At 43.7% G+C, this 16,321-nt stretch overlaps 1 protein-coding gene across 3 annotated transcripts in view; it reads right to left on the bottom strand.

Annotated features, from left to right (window-relative positions):
• Positions 1-16,321, bottom strand: part of FLNB (filamin B) — a 4,683,119-nt gene that overhangs the window by 468,046 nt on the left and 4,198,752 nt on the right. The window contains exon 40 of one of the 3 annotated variants that reach the window (XM_044078790.1): positions 286-549. The exons of the other annotated variants lie outside the window; for them this stretch is intronic. Coding sequence (XP_043934725.1) covers positions 302-549 — 248 coding nt within the window. The 3' untranslated portion in view covers positions 286-301. Of the gene's footprint in view, positions 1-285; positions 550-16,321 lie in introns of those variants that run through there. 3 annotated transcript variants of the gene reach the window in all.

Here is a 16,321-nt window from a genome sequence, read left to right as displayed (position 1 = left end):
GTTTTTTCAAGACTAACTTCATGCCAGATAACTGAATTTCTGACTCATCAGATCTGTACATTTTGTAAATAAATTCTTCATTGATATAAAAAGCTTCATTACAATTTTCTGCAACAGAAAATAGTTATAAACAGGTCATGATACTGTTTAGGCAAGTAATCAAGTGACAGAACTACCCAAATATGAAATAAATTGAACTCATACTTGGCACATGCAGAATCACACATACACACACACGAATCATGCTGGGTGATTTTAAAACGATCACATTCTGCCAACCTCAGCCTCCACATGCCCAGTGCTAAAACGCACCCTCCGGCCCTAAAGGATTTACACTGAGCACTCTGTGATCTTCTGGAGGACAGCCAAACACAGACCAGGAAGGCCGACTCCTGACACCAGTCCCATTCGTAACAAAATGAGTCTGGTCACTCTTCTTGAGCGAAATATAGCACAACACCCTCTTTGCAGCAGGCTGAAAGATGCCAGATGACAGACTGGAGACATGGGGCAGAGACTCCCTTGAAAGAACCATTTGGAACCAAGTCACTAGATTAAAAGAAAAAAAAGACAAGAGACAGAGAAAGTAGGAAAAAAAAGCAAGGCAATAGTTAAAGTGCAGCAAAGAATATGCAAGATCTAAGGATACAGCTCTTTCACATCACAAAATCCCCATTCCCAATAATTATTTACATTAATATCCATTTACAACTACCTAGTGAAGTTGCAGATTATGATTATTTGTGCTTTGGTGTTAGGGAAAAGTACAGTTGTGTACACTTACCATAAATGTAGATGTTCGGGTGTCTTCACTGTTGCAGTCATCACTGTAGGGTTCTTCCTGCCGGCAGGCAGTCCTCGGTCGGCCAGAATCCCAAAGTCTGGCTCCGGCATCGGCTGTTCAGTCATACTCCCTGACGTCAGAGCGCTAGGAGTACAAAGCTGCCAGCCGATGCCATGTTCTCCAGTTTTTCTTGCCCCAGATGTCAGGTGCCCAAAAATGAAGGCTAATAGTAAAACAAAAAAAAAGTAACATACAACAAACCCCATACCCTGAAGCAAATACACCTCAGAAGAAGGGTGAAGTAGGAAACCACACTAATGAAAATATAAGAGGGGTCAGGAGGGAGGTAGCAGACTGCAACAGTGAAGACACTCGAACATCTACATTTATGGTAAGTGTACACAACTGTACTATGTTCATCGTGTTTCACTGTTGCAGTCATCACTGTAGGGTTGAATCCCAAAGCTGAGATAAAGGGTGGTGGTTATAGAGTAGAAGAGGCGGCTAGAAGGCCCTGCAAGACCGCAGAAGCAAAGCCTGCCCTAGACTTAGAGTAAAGAGGGAGATTGTAGTGCTTAGAGAAAGTATGCACTGAACTCCAAGTTGCAGCTTCCAAAATATCTTTGGTAGGTACTCCCCTGAGAAAGGCAGCTGAAGTAGCAGCAGCTCTGGTAGAGTGAGTCCTAATTTTTCCTGGGATTTGCTTTCCATGATGAGAGTAACAAAATCTGATTCCATGAGCAATCCATTTAGAAATGGTCTGTTTTGAAATAGCTTTGCCTTGGGAATTTTTTGCATAAGAAACAAACAGTTGCTCTGTTTTCCTGATATCCTTGGTTCTGTCCAGGTAAAAATGAAGTTGTCTGTGTACATCCAAGGAATGCAAGATCCTTTCCCCCTTATTTTGTGGATTAGTGAAAAAAGTTGGCAGGTGAATAGTTTGATTTAAAGCCACTTTGGAAACCACTTTAAGCATGAAAGTAGGATTAGTCCTTAAAGACACCCTATCTTGGTGAAAAATAATATAAGGTTCCACAGTCATGAGTGCTTGTAACTCCGAGACTCTCCTGGCTGAAGTCAAAGCCAGCAGGATAACTGTCTTCCATGATAAATACTTAAGATCAGATGTAGCAGCAGGCTCAAAAGGAGGCAGAGTGAGTTTTTCCAGAACATAGTTGAGGTCCCAGGCAGGTATGGGTGGTGTCCTAGGGGGCCTTAAATTCTTTGCTCCTCTGAGATATTGTTTCAGAAGTGGATGGGAAAAGATTGGAGGATCTGTACTGTAATGTGCAGAGATAGCTGAGGCATGTATTTTTATGGAGGAGAAGGATAAACCCTTATGTAGCATGTCTGTCAGGTAAAGTAAAATCAGTGGAATGTTAGGAATGAGGGGATCCGAATCCTGAGCATGCATCCAGGTGCAAAATCTCTTCTATTTACCTGCATAAGATTTTCTAGTGCTAGGCCGTCTGGCTTCTAAGATGACATCCATGACCTGTTTGGGAAGAAAAGGATTAATCATAGACCCTGAATTTGCCAGGCTGAGAGTTTTGACATGAGAGTGCAGAACCTGGCCCTGGTGTTGGGACAAAAGATTTGGAATCTGAGGTAAAATCCAAGGTGGCTCCTGGGATAGATTCATCAGTGTTGAGTACCAAAATTGACCAGGCCAATGTGGGGCCAGTAAAATCATCATCTTGGGCTTGTCCTGCTTGATCTTTAATAACACCCATGGAAAAAGAGGTAGTGGCGGAAAGGCATACCCTGCGAGGTTTCTCCAACTGAATGATAGTGCATCCACTTTCCATGCTAGTTTGTGAAATGTCCTTGTGCAAAAAATCTGTAACTGGTGGTTGAGGGGGGATGCAAATAGATCTATGTCCGGGCAGCCCCAGGCTTCTGTAACCATCTTGAATATTTGGGTGTCTAGCATCCAATCGTGTGGGTCTGACAGGTTCCTGCTCAGGCTGTCTGCCAGAATATTTTGTTTCCCTGGCAGAAACTGAGCTTGTAGATCCACTTTGCAAGCTAGAGCTGTGTTCCAAAGAGTCATGGCTAGTCTGCAAAGGGGGTAGGAGTGTGAACCCACTTGCTTGTTTATGTACCACATAACTGTGGTGTTGTCTGTCCGTATCAGTAGTTGTCCTGGTTGTAGAAGATCCCTGAAAGCCAAGAGGGCATTTTGTACAGATAACATCTCTTTTAAATTGATTATGCAGGTGCTTCTGATCCTCTGTCCAAAAACCTTGCAGACCTTTTCCTGGCAAGTGGGCTCCCCATGCATAATCTGAGGCGCCCGTGGTTAACACTTGGCTGGCTGGAGGCAGACTGAAGGCTTTCCCTTTGTTGTGAAGACATGCCATGGTCCATCAATGGGATTCCTTTTGTAGACAAGGCAAGACAGCAATCTGTGTGTCTAGACTGTGGCAATGCTGGGACCATACACTTTTTAGGTACCATTGTATTTTTCTCCTATGTAGTCTTTCATTTGGTATGAGAAGGATGCAGGAGGCCATGTAACCCAAACCTTGCAGGAATTTCCTTGCAGTTAGCTGAGTTATTGACGCCAGGGTTTTGAAAGCTGAAGACAGCTGCAGTTGTATTTCAGATGTCAGGAATGCCATCTGGTTTGTTGTGTTTAGAAGAGCACCCAGAAAAGTTATCTGTTGTGTGGGTGTCAAATTTGACTTTTTTATGTTCACAGTGAATCCCAGGTACTTGAGAAGATTTTGAACAAATTCCAGATGCTGAAGTAAGACATCCTTGCTGTCTGCTTGGATAAGGCAGTCATCCAGATAAGGGTAAATCTGAATTCCCTTGAGTCTGCAATAAGCTACTGCTGGTGTCAGGCACTTGGTGAAAACCCTGGGCGCAGTAGACAAGCCAAAGGGCAGCGCAGAGAATTGGTAATGTTTCGATCCAGCCTTGAACCGGAGGTATTTTCTGCACTCCTGTCTGATTGGGATGTGTAGGTAAGCCTTCTTTAAATCCAATGTCACCATCCGTGCATTTTTGCTCAACATTGGCAGGAGCTGCTGTAGAGTAAGCATCTTGAACTTTGGTATGTCCAGGAAAGTGTTTAAGACTGACAGATCCAGGATGGGTCTCCATGAACTTTGCTTTCTGGGAACTAGAAAGAGTCTTGAGTAAAAACCTTGGCCCTTCTCTGATTGTGGAACCAGATCTATGGCCCTCATAGCCATGAGGGATCCCACCTGGTTTAATGCCTCTGACCATTGGTGTTTTGGTAGGTCTGGCCATCCGTTTGGTCTTGGCAAGGTATGAAAGTGGAATTTGTAACCTCTTGAAACTACATCCAGAACCCGCTTGTCTTGGGTTATGTAAGTCCAATTTTGTTGAAAAAGAGAGAGTTTTCCTCCTAGAGGGTCTTCCAGGAGAGAAGTTCCTGGAGCCATGCAGGAGGAGTCATTGAGCCTGTTTTCTATAAGATTGAGGTCTGTCCTCTCCACCCCTGGGGGTGGAAGCACTCCACTATCTAGGTCTGTAAGAGGTCTGTGCTTGGGTCCTCCCTCTGGAGCACCTATATCTACCCCTCTGAGGCCTGCCCAAGCTGGGAAAGGACCAATTTTTAGTTGGCCAATTTCTGCTAAATCTTGGGGGCTGAGCTTGTAAGAAATCCTTAACCGTTTGCATGGATTTTGCCTTATCCTCCATTTTCTTTATCACCTCTTCAGCCTTAGACCCAAACAAAACATTATGCTGAACAGGAGAATCCAGTAACTTTGCTTTCACTTGATCAGGTAAGTTTTGTTCCTTTAACCAAGCATGCCTTCTAATGACGGTGCCAGAGGCAGCCGTCCTGCAAGAAGCCTCCAAGGCATCAAAACCACAGTGTAAACCATGCTTACCCACTTGTTCAGTGGCATGCATCAAATCATGTAATTCCTTATTATCTGCACATGCAGTAATGGTACCCAGCTTTTGTTTCATAACAGACAGTAGAAATTGCTGATATTTTAGCATATGAAATTGACAATTTAAAGCCCTAACAGATAAAGTAGCAGAAGTGTACACTTTTTTGCCCCATCTCTCCAAAGCTCTGGAATCCTTATCTGTCGGAATAGGGTTTTTGGCAGAAGCGGCCTTAACCCCCTTAGAACCCTGAGAAATGGTTTCTGGATCAGCAGTAGGATTTTTGTAAAGGAACTGGTGGGAGTCAGGGACCCTGTAATATCTGTCGGGCTTAGCAGGGTCTGGAGGAAAGCCGTCAGGAGTTAAATTAACCTCAGAAAAGGCATCATCCACAATATCCAAAATAGGAGGAATAGCCAGGGGTCTATGTTGGGGAAGAAGAAGGAAATCCCTAAGCCTTCTCTTAGATTCTGAGTACTCCTGTCCTTCCCAGTGAAAATGTTCCCTCATGTCATGTAAAGTTTCCCCAAAAGAAAAATCCTCAGGGGGAGAAGCTGATGGTATGGATTCCTCAGCATCAGAATCCTCATAAGGAGGGAAAGTATATTCCTGTTCAGAGGAAGACACTGAAGAAATAGATGCTTGATCAGAAGATTCATAATACAATTCTTGCCTTGGCCTTTTGTCTGGAGGGGGATGTGAACCCCTAATCATGGTTAGTAAGTCCTCCGCCATTTTAAGTAGCTGTTTCTGAGATTTGGGTCCCGGATCAGAAGAGACCTGGGCTGGTGTCTTAGATTTAGAAGGAGTCTTTGCCTTTGTCTTTGGCTTTGCCTTTATCAAAAGTTGTGTAGGTCTGAAAACCCCCTCGGAAGTCGGTACCTGCACAGCGGCTCCGGACCCATCCGAGGGAGCATTGTCCAAAGGTCCTGCAGCTGGAGTGCTCAAAGGCCTAGTTGGCTCCTTGTGGGAGTCCGTTTCGGCAATCGGTTCTGAAATGGCTGATGACAGGGGCTGTGAAAGCGCCTCACTGACGACGGCCGAACCTGTAGCTGGCTCTGCTTGTAAAACGTCGTCTGATTTGGACCTCGGAGGCCTGTCCTTATCCTTGCATCGTTTGTGAACTCCGGTAGTCGGAAGCGTGTCTGATGACATTTTATAATTAAATCGCCTACCAAAGTAGTGAAAAGCAAAATCGTACCTTCGCTTAATCATACGTTGGTTAAATCTACCACAAAACCGACAACTAGCTACGTCGTGGTCAGGGCCTAAACAAGGAATACAGTAAGAAAGGAAATCCTTATGAGGTATTTGCTTCCCACAAGAAATGCAATTATTAATTTTTTCTGACATCGGACTGGAGCAAGAAAAAAGTTTCCCCAACGGGGTACTTAGCTTTGAGAAGAAGTCAGTCAGTCTTCGGACTGAAGCACGAAAAAAATATCAGGAGTCAGCCGACCGGCACTTGCGAACTGCTTTCACCGCACAGCAAGAAAGACTGGAGAACATGTGGCGGCTGGCAGCTTTGTACTCCTAGCACTCTGACGTCAGGGAGTATGACTGAACAGCCGACGCCGGACCCAGACTTTGGGATTCTGGCCGACTGAGGACTGCCTGCCAGCAGGAAGAACCCTACAGTGATGACTGCAACAGTGAAACACGATGAACATCAGTGTGTTCACTGAGACCAAGACTGTACTACTGGGACTGGCTTTAAGACCTCAGAGAGGCTAGAAAGGTAACATGATGTTTAAGCTAGGATATGCAATAAAACAGTAAAAAATATGCAGGATAATTATGCATTAAAACAAACCACTCCTTACTGCTCTTATTTCAATAACTATGGGTTCACTACAAATGATCAAGAAGAATTTAGCCAAAGAGTGACTTGCTGAATTTTCTTTGCCAAATGCCTTTGAACACTAAAAACGGATTATGCAGGATATCATCTCTCTCTCAAACACACACACACACGCACACACGCACACACGCACACACACACACACACACACACACACACACACACACACACACACACACACACACACACACACACACACACACACACACGTACTCACGCACACCACTAAAATTTAATAAAACCACTTTTTCAGTAGCCCCCTTGAGAAAGGTTATAGCTACCTGAATCATTGCCCCTTGTGACTGCAAAACTCATCACAGAGATTTAATGAATCATTCCTTGGACAAATTCGGCCTGGCCATTTGTCATGATCCTGATAAACACCTATATACATTTTTGGCATGAATGGATCTTCTTCACCTTTTGTCTGAAGTTTAAGGCATGAAGCAGGATCTCAGCTGTCTAGACTTTTACATGTAATGCTGAATTCAAAAATCTTTATAAAAAGTGCCTACACTGTTCCGAGTTCAGTAATTCTACATCTCAAAATATAAATATGTTTGATGTAACAGCTAGCAAATACATTTATGTAAAGAAATGCATTAATTAGTATCATGTGAGGGCTTCTTGGATCACACAGTCTGCTTATTTACCTTCTTGCAGGACAAACTGACAATCTGGGTTCACCAAAAGCTTTGCCTCTCCACAGCCACATGCATGTTTAATATGACCTTATGTCAGAGAATATGACAAACTCCCTCCCATGGCCCATAAAAAGGGTTCTGTCATGTTACTCTTCTTACATCTAACTTTTAATGAACCACACTACTACATAAATTTATGTAGCATCTACTGACATACTTCTTCTAGAGTACATATACCCACCCCTGTTAGTCCTTCTCTCTACAACATGTACTTCTTACTTTGAATCAGCTCCACCATCACTAGGATGACATTCTATCTTATGCCCTTGATAAGCCAGAATCTTCAGCACTGCAATACAGTACTCCAAACATGTTCTAGCTGACTGCTTGCTTGGAAACATAATAAAGTGCTGCTGTCTAATGGCTCTAACACTTGCTACTTAACTCAGTAACGTTCGCCTCCTTAGTACACACCCACACTGGTCTGAAAAATCAGTACGGATGGTTAGGGTGACTCGCTGCTAAAGAACTTCATCTTACAGACGTGGATTTGACCCTCTCAGTCTCCACTTGTATACTGTGTGGCTGTGTAACACTCATTTAACCAGACCAGTGCTCCTTGATCACCCTTGAAGAAGACAGATGTGTGTCTAGTGGGACTTAAGTGAGTAACAAAATGAATTAAAAAAAACCACTGCTTACTGCTTATTCTGTGTTGCCATGTATGAATGCCCCATGTCCTTCTACATGTCGGATGCTTTTAGTAGCCCTTTCCTGCATTCTGCACCTAACCCAGGACAATATTTTTTCTGATGCTTAAATCTGTGGATATATCCCTGAATCTAAATGGTCCAAAATTTTCCTTGCATTCCAAGATTGTCATGTCCCTTTTTACTTCTCCCTGTCATCTTTTTTCTATCTATTCTTGCCTTTACCCTGTTGCCTATCTCCGTGACATCTTTGAACAAGCACTTTTTTTCCCCAACTGGAATGACGCACACAATGGTAAAACAGAATCCAGCTGCTTCTTTCAGGATACCACCATGGGACTTATCCTAGCTTCATCGGTACTTACTAGGCTACTAGTCCATGAGGGTCTTTGGAAGCCTAGCCATACATTCCCATGAAGTTTTTAGCCTCTACATTTTAAGTATGAATGACCCTGTGACTTAGAGAACATTTATATTTTGACCTTACCTATGAGGTAAATGGGTACTAAACCAAGGATAAATTTGTGATTGCACACCCATTTGTCCAGATTATTTTTGAAATACACCTGGTTTATGTGGAGAGGAAGATGATTCCAAAGAAGTGGTATTCTCTGTGACATTCTATTTATGTTTCAAAAGAGACTGGGCTCTCTTGAGTGGGTGGTTAGGCATCTATTGGATTTTGAAATGTGCAGTAAGTCGGAAAAGACAGGGTCCTTTTTCTCACTTTATGAGAGGCACAGACTGCTGCTCAGTAGCATTATGACGCAGATAAGAGGGACGAGATTTTGAGATGGTCCACATAGTTTTTATGATTTAAGTCCTTGATTTTCTTGCTTAGCAAACTGTGTGAGCATTCACGTTGTATCAAATGTTTGGACAAGTACATACCAAAAAGGGCATTATGCTCAATGACTAGCACGATGAGTGCAGAACACAGTGGAATGATCACATCCCTGGATCTGGATGCCATGCCCTTAATAATAATCTATGCAATAAAAAAGGACTTTCTTACAATAGTGGATACCTGGTGGCTGAAGGGCAGTTCATTGTTAACAAGGGCTCCCACGTTCCTAATTACTAGATCAATTTTAAAGGGTGTGATCTCAACTGGATAGTCACGAGGGACTTCTTGGTTAGTGAAGGATACTGTTACACATTTTTGACATTTAGTTTTAGTCCATTGTTTTTGACACCAGTTATTGGTTTGGGAAAGGCCCTCAGAGAGGAAAGTACAGTTGTGTACAGTTACCATAAATGTAGATGTTCGAGTGTATTCAATATTGTAGTCATTACATTTGGGTTATCTGCTTGCAGGTAGCCCTCAGTTGGTTTGATTATCAAAGTCTTGGGTCCTGCGTTGGTTGCTGTATCATCTTCCATGACGTCAGGTAGTCAGGGGTATAAAGCATGCAGCCGGCACCATTACATCAGTTTTTATTGCCCCAGATGTCAGGTGCCCCCATAATGGGAAGCAATTATATACAAGGTTACATCTCCAACAAAAAGCAAATACACCAGAAAGCTTAAATACAGTAAAGAAGAAGAGAGGCATAGTCAATAGAAGTCAGGGGGCTGAAGGGAGTTGCCTTTGCTGCAGGGGCAGAAGGGAAGGCCATTTCAAAGTGGATAGGCCACTGCATTCTTTTCTGCTATAAGCACCATGGAAAACCTACCCCACAGGGGATAAGATCTCACTCCACCAGGGCTGGATCTACTTCTACAGCCTTTCTCAGAGGTGTTCCTACCAAGGACATCCTAGAAGCTGCTACCTGGAGTTCTGTACATACCTTCACCAAGCATTACCTCTTGCCATTTTTTCTAAATCCAGAGCTAGTTTTGCCACTGCAGTCTTGCAGGGCCTAATAGCTGGTCCTAATACTGTCTAATTGCCTCTTCCCTTCCTTAGCTTTGGGAATCTACCCAAATGTAATGACTGCAACAGTGAAACACGAAGAACATAGTACAGTTGTGTACACTTACCATAAATGTAGATGTTCGAGTGTATTCACTGTTGCAGCCCTGGTTACCCTCTTAGCAGCTGTTCAGATTTCCTGAGAGGCTTAGTCCTGTCCAAATAAAATCTAATTTGTCTGTGCATGTCCAGGGAGTGCAGTATTCATTCTCCTTTGTTCTGTGGATTAGAAAAGAAGGTTGGCAAATGAATGGACTGATTAAGGGGCACACTGGAGACCACCTTGGGCATAAAGGAAGGATTGGTCCTGAGGGACACCCTGTCCGCATGAAAGATGATGAAGGGCTCCACTGCCATGAGGGCCTGTAATTCAGACACCCTCCTTGCAGAAATGATGGCTAGAAGGAAGGCTGTTTTCCAAGAAAGGAATTTCAACTCTGCAGTTGCAGCTGGCTCAAAGGGGGTAGAGTAAGCTTTTCCAATTCAAAGTTAGGGTCCCAAGCTGGAGTAGGGGCTCTCCTGGGTTGTCTTAAATTTTTGGGCCCTCTGAGGAATTGTTTCAGCAGGGGGTGAGAGAAGAGGAGTGGGCTCAGTATTATAATGTACTGAAATGGCTGAGTCATGAATTTTAATAGAAGAGAAGGAAAGGCCCTTGTGAGGCATCTCTGTTAAGTATTGAAGAATATGTGGTAAACTGGGCACTGTTGTGCCCATCTCCTGAATCTGGCTCCAGGAACAGAATCTTTTACACTTTTCACCATAGGATTTTCTAGTACTAGGACTCCTTGCTTCCAGGATGACATCCATTACTTGTTTGCTGAGGGATGGTATAGGAGAAGTCAGGTAATTAGCCAAGCTGCCAGGTTCAGGGTTTGAAGCTGGGGGTGCAAAATCTGGCCCTCCTGCTGGGACAGCAGGGAAGGGGTCTGAGGCAGGTGCCATGGTTCCAGCAGTGACATACCGCGCAAGAGGGGTTACCAGTGTTGGTGCGGCCAGTCTGGTGCAATGAGTATTGTCCTTGGTCTGTCCTGTTTGATCTTTAGTACAACATTCGAGAGGAGAGGCAGAGGAGGAAAGGCATAAACTGAGAGGCTTTCCCAGGTGAAGGACAGGGCATCCACTTTCCAAGCTTATCTGTGGGGAGTCCTTGTACAGAATTTGCCTAATTGGTAGTTCTGAGGAGAGGCAAACAGGTCTATCTCTGGGCTCCCCCATTTGTTTCTCAACATGTTGAATATCTTTGGTTCCAGTTTCCACTTGTGTGGGTCCATAAGATTCCTGCTTAGGTCATCTGCCAGTGTATTTAGCTTGCCTGGCAGGAATTGAGCTTGTAGGTGCACTTGGTAGCTCAAGGCTGTGTTCCACAGAGCCATGGCTAGTCTGCAGACAGGGTAAGTGTGGGATACCCCCCTGCTTGTTTATGTACCACATAACAGTGGTGTTGTCCATCTTTACCAATAATTGTCCAGGAAGAATGAGATCCTTGAAGGCTGTCAGAGAATTCTGTACAGCTAACATTTCTTTTTGATTGATATGCAAGTGCATTTGACTTGGGTTCCATTTGCCCTGAATGCACTGCCCTGCCAAGTGAGCCCCCCCATGCATAGTCTGATGCACCTGTTGTTAGGGTTTGGGCGGCAAGGGGTAGACTGAATGACAGTCCCTTGTTGTGGTGGCAGGCCTCTGCCCATCAAAGGAACTCTGTCTTTATGGAAGGAATGATAGGAATCATTGATTCCAGGTCCTGAGAATGTTGATACCATATGCTTTTTAGATACCACTGTAGTTTCCTCATATGCAGTCTTGCATATGGATTTAGTAGAATGCAAGAGGCCATGAACCCCAGGGCTTGCAGTATTTTCCTTGCAGATAGCTGGGACTTTGTGGCCAGTAGTTTGAAGTAGGCTGTCAAATAAACTTGTTTCTCTGGCGTGAGGTAGGCCATCTGGGAAGTTGTATTCAAGCTTGCTCCCAGGAATACAATTTGTTGGCAGGGTACTAGGTGTGATTTCTTTTCGTTTATGGTGTACCCCCGTGAGGTTAGCAGTTTCTTTACAAATACCAGATGATTTAACAGTATGTTCTGGCTTTCTGCCTGAATTAGACAATCGTCCAGGTATGGGTATATTTGAATATTTCTATGCCTGCAGAATGCAATGACTGGAGCTAGGCACTTTGTGAATACCCTGGGCGCAGTAGAGAAGCCAAAGGGCAGTGCAGAGACCTGATAGTGCATGTAGCCTGCTCTGAAGCGTAGGCATTTTCTGCAAGATTCCCTTATTGGGATGTGCAGGTAAGCTTCCTTTAAATCTAGTGCTGCCAACCAGGCATTTTTGCCTAGCATGGGAAGCAGCTGATAAAGAGTTAGCATTTTTAATTTTGGGATTACCAAAAAGGTGTTTAGGATAGACAGGTCAAGGATAGGATGCCAGGAATTGTCTTTTCTGGTACCAGGAAAAGTCTTGAGTAAAAACCTTGTCCCCATTCCTCTTCTGGGACAGGCTGAATAGCCCTGATACTTAAAAGAGAGAGAACCTGCTGTTGAGCCTCTGCCCACTGATTTGGGGGTAGGTCTGGCCAACTGTTTGTGGTTGGCAAGGTGTGGAAGTGGAATCCGTATCCTCGGGAAACTATATTTAAAACCCATTTGTCTTGGGTAATGAGTTCCCAGTTTTTGCATGCAGGGCGATCTTTTCCCCTAAAGGAACAGTCAGTTGAGCAGGGCTTGGAAGGTTTAAGGTTAAGTCATTGTGACAATTTACCATAGGGAGTGTCTTACTACTTTCAGCTTTGGAAGCGGGAGCCCCCCACTGCTTAGGATGCGAGTACCTTGAGACTGTAGCCTGGGTGGTCTGCTGGTCCTGGGTTTGGACTGAGAAGGCCTGGAAGAGACAGGAAAGGACCAGTTCTTAGAAGGCCAATGCCTACTAAATCTAGGTGGCTGTACTTGCTGGAAATCTTTAATAGTTTGCATAAATTTAGCTTTTTCTTCCATGTTTTTAAGTACTTCTGCTTTGTTGCCAAACAGGAGGTCTTGGTTTAAGGAAGCATCCAGTAATTTAGCTTTAACATGATCTGGCAAAGTTTGCTCCTTAAGCCAAGCATGCCTTCTAAGTACAGACCCAGTGACAGCAGCCCTGCAAGATGCCTCTAAGGAGTCAAAACCACATTGCAAAGTATGTTTACCAACTTGTTCAGCAAAATGCATTAAATCCTGTAATTCTTTACTTTCAGCACAGTCAGGAATCAACATAATTTTCTGTTTAAGTAATCCAGTAATATTCTGCTGATACTTTTAACATATGAAACTGGCAGTTTAAGGCCCTAATGGCTAAAGTAGCAGAAGTGTATACTTTCTTACCCCATTTGTCAAGGGCCCTGGAATCTCTATCAGAGGGGGTAGGGTTTTTGGCAGTAGTAGCCTTAATGCCTTTGGGTCCCTGTGAAATGGTCTCTGGATCCACAGTAGGATTCTTAAAGAGGAACTTGTGATGGTCATGTACTCTGTAATACCGGTCAGGTTTCCTGGGAGCTGGAGGTAAAGTGTCTGGGACCAGGCTACATTCCAAGAAGGCATCATCTACAATGTCCAGTACAGGAGGGATAGCTAAAGGCCTGTGCTGAGGTAGGAGTAAGAATTCCCTAAGCCTCTTTTTGGAGTCAGAGTAATCCTGGCTTTCCCAGCGGAAATGCTTCCTAAGGGTGTGCAAAGTTTCACCAAAAGAGAAATCTTCTGGAGGGGAAGCAGAGGGAATGGAGTCTTCTGCATCACAATCCTCATAGGTAGATAAGGGCAAATCCTGGTCATTGGAAGAAACAGAAATTTCAGAATCCTGATCAGAAGGAAAATCAGTTTATGTCTCTTAGAGGGAGAATGCTGGCTTCCCCTGATTAAAGTAATAAGGTCTTCAGCCATTCTTATCACTTGTTTTTTAGGCATATGGGCCTGACCATGTGGTCTGGGCGTCGGTTTTCTAGGCATGGATCGAGTTTTAGGCCTTGAAGAAGAAGATGGCATTGGTTTGATATGCAAGTCCATAGGCCTGAATGCAACCTCAGAAGCCGGTGCCTGCACAGCAGCTCCGGACCCATTCAAGACAGAGACATCCGCAGGTTCCATAGTCGAAGAAGCATCTAGCGGCATACCGGACTCTGAATGTGTCTCAGTAGACGCCTGCGAATCTGAAGTAGCGGGCATCAGGGGCTGCGAAAGCGCCTCACTGAGTACCAGCAAACTGACGACTAGCTTAACGGAAGCGTCGTCGGCAGCTTTGGACCTATGCAGTCTGTCTCTGTCTTTATCTTTATTTTTTGAGAATGTTGGTAGTCAGATGGCTTACCGAAGCCATTTCTGGATAATTGAACCGGGTACCGAAATAGTTTGATGCGAAAATGAACCGACGACAAATAGTTCGAGGATTGAATAAGGCACAAAACCGACAGCGAGGGAGGTCATGGTCTGGGCCTAAGCAAGGAATGCAGTACGAATGAAAATCTTTATGAGGCATTTGTTTTCCACAAGTAATACAATTGTTAACTTTTACCGACATCGGTTTAGAGCATGAAAAAGGATCCCCAACGGGATACTTAGCTTTTTTAAAGTCTTTGGTTCTGAAACTCGAAAATGAAAATTTCAACAGTCGGCCGACCGGCACTTGCAAACTGCTTTTGCTTCGGGCACCACACGGCAAGAAAGACCGATGTAATGGCGTCGGCTGCATGCTTTATACCCCTGACTACCTGACGTCATGGAAGATGAGACAGCAACCAACGCAGGACCCAAGACTTTGATAATCAGGCCGACTGAGGGCTACCTGCAAGTAGATAACCAAAATGTAATGACTGCAACAGTGAAACATGAAGAACATCTTGCTGCCCTCTGGGGAGTTTAAGACCGTACCAAGTTTACAACTCTATGAAAAACTTCATCAGTCATAAACCCTTAAAATTAGCTTTTTGGTTGAACTGGCTCACAGTGTTTGTATTAATCTCTGGGCATATATGTCTGAAAAAGTATACATCTCCAAGTTGAGGGGAAGGGTAGTTGTAGTTCACTAGGAGTACGGTGTTTGGCTTAGTGCATAGGGGCTCCATACTAGTGAGGTAGGAGTTTTGATTAGAGTTGTGGGCTGAGGGGACATGGGAGGGTTCCTACGGTCCAGCTGGATTACTTACGCTTTCTGATGAGTAGCAGTACAGTGACAACACTCAAAGCACAAAATCTTAAGAAAAAATATAATAAAAATTAATTCCCCAGTGAAGGAGCATAACTGTATGTGCTGCAGAAATTAGACTGCAGTAAAATATCAACTGTCATACAGTGATAACTTATGCTACTTCAAGAAACCATGAGCAGGAAATTACAGTTGTGTAAAATCTTACTACAATAGTAGATTTCCTTACCTTCACTGTTGCAGTATTCTTAACATAGCGGATCTCCTGCCAAGGACAGCCAGTATAACAAAGCGTTTGGAATTTACAGAAGTTGTATGTCATATTTATGCTCTCCGTGCAAGGCATATGGCATAAAGCTGACATACAGATGTACATACCCCAGAAGTGAAAAGCCCCACAAGGAAGAGAAAATCCCTCTAGGGACCAAAAGGAACATCTGGCTTCAGAAGGAGATAAAAAAAAAAAAAAAAAAAAAAAAAATAATCCTTGGTCTGGAAAGCAAGACTAATAGGGCACAGCAGAAGGGAGAGGAGGGAGGGAGCAAACAATGCAACGGTGAAGAGGAGGATATCTACTGTTATGGTAAGATTTTACACAACTGTACTATGTCCTTCCATACCCCTGTTGTAGTATTCTTAACATAACGGAGAGTACAAATGCACAAGAGGACACTTGGGAGGAGAAAGGCACAGAAAAGCCCTCTAAGAAACCCATGCAAAATAGCTCAGGCAAAGGCAATTCTTGTCCTGGAAACAACATCCAGCTTGTAATGTTTAGTGAAGGTACAGACAGAAATCCAAGGGGTAGCCTCAGGATGGAATGGATATCCAATCCTTTGAAACCGGCACCAGAGGAGGCAACAGCTCCAGTAAAATGAGGCTTTACAGAGGTAGAAAGACATTAACCATGAAAGGAATAAAAAAATTAAATGGCCTTAGCGATCCAGGAGGATATGTTTTGCTTAGAAACAGCCAAACCCAGAGATCTGGGATGAAAGGAAACAAAGAAATTACTCAGATCTGTGAATGGTCTTGGTGTTATCCAAATAAAATCTGAGCTGCCTATGCAAATCTAAAGTGTAAAGAACATTCTCACTAGCAGGCTGTGGTGAAGGAAAAAAGGAGGGCAAATCAACAGACTGATTAAGAGTCAATTCATTAACCACCTTGGGCAAAAAAGAAAGATTAGTATGAAGAGACACTCTGTACCTATGAAAAATCAAAAAAGGAGGAACAACCATAACAGCCTGGAGTTCAGAGACTCTTTTAGCTGAAGTAAGGACCAAAAGAAGAACAGACTTCTAAGCACAATGTTGTAAGGAAGCTTAAGCTGCAGGCTCAAAAGGTGACTGAGTCAATA

This window comes from Protopterus annectens, chromosome 7.part1 (genome assembly GCF_019279795.1).
Source record: "Protopterus annectens isolate FY-2018-M chromosome 7.part1, PAN1.0, whole genome shotgun sequence".
NCBI classification, from domain to species: Eukaryota; Metazoa; Chordata; order Ceratodontiformes; family Protopteridae; genus Protopterus; species Protopterus annectens.
The sequence above is the reverse complement of the archived record's forward strand: the minus strand, read 5'-3'. Positions and strand labels throughout refer to the sequence as shown.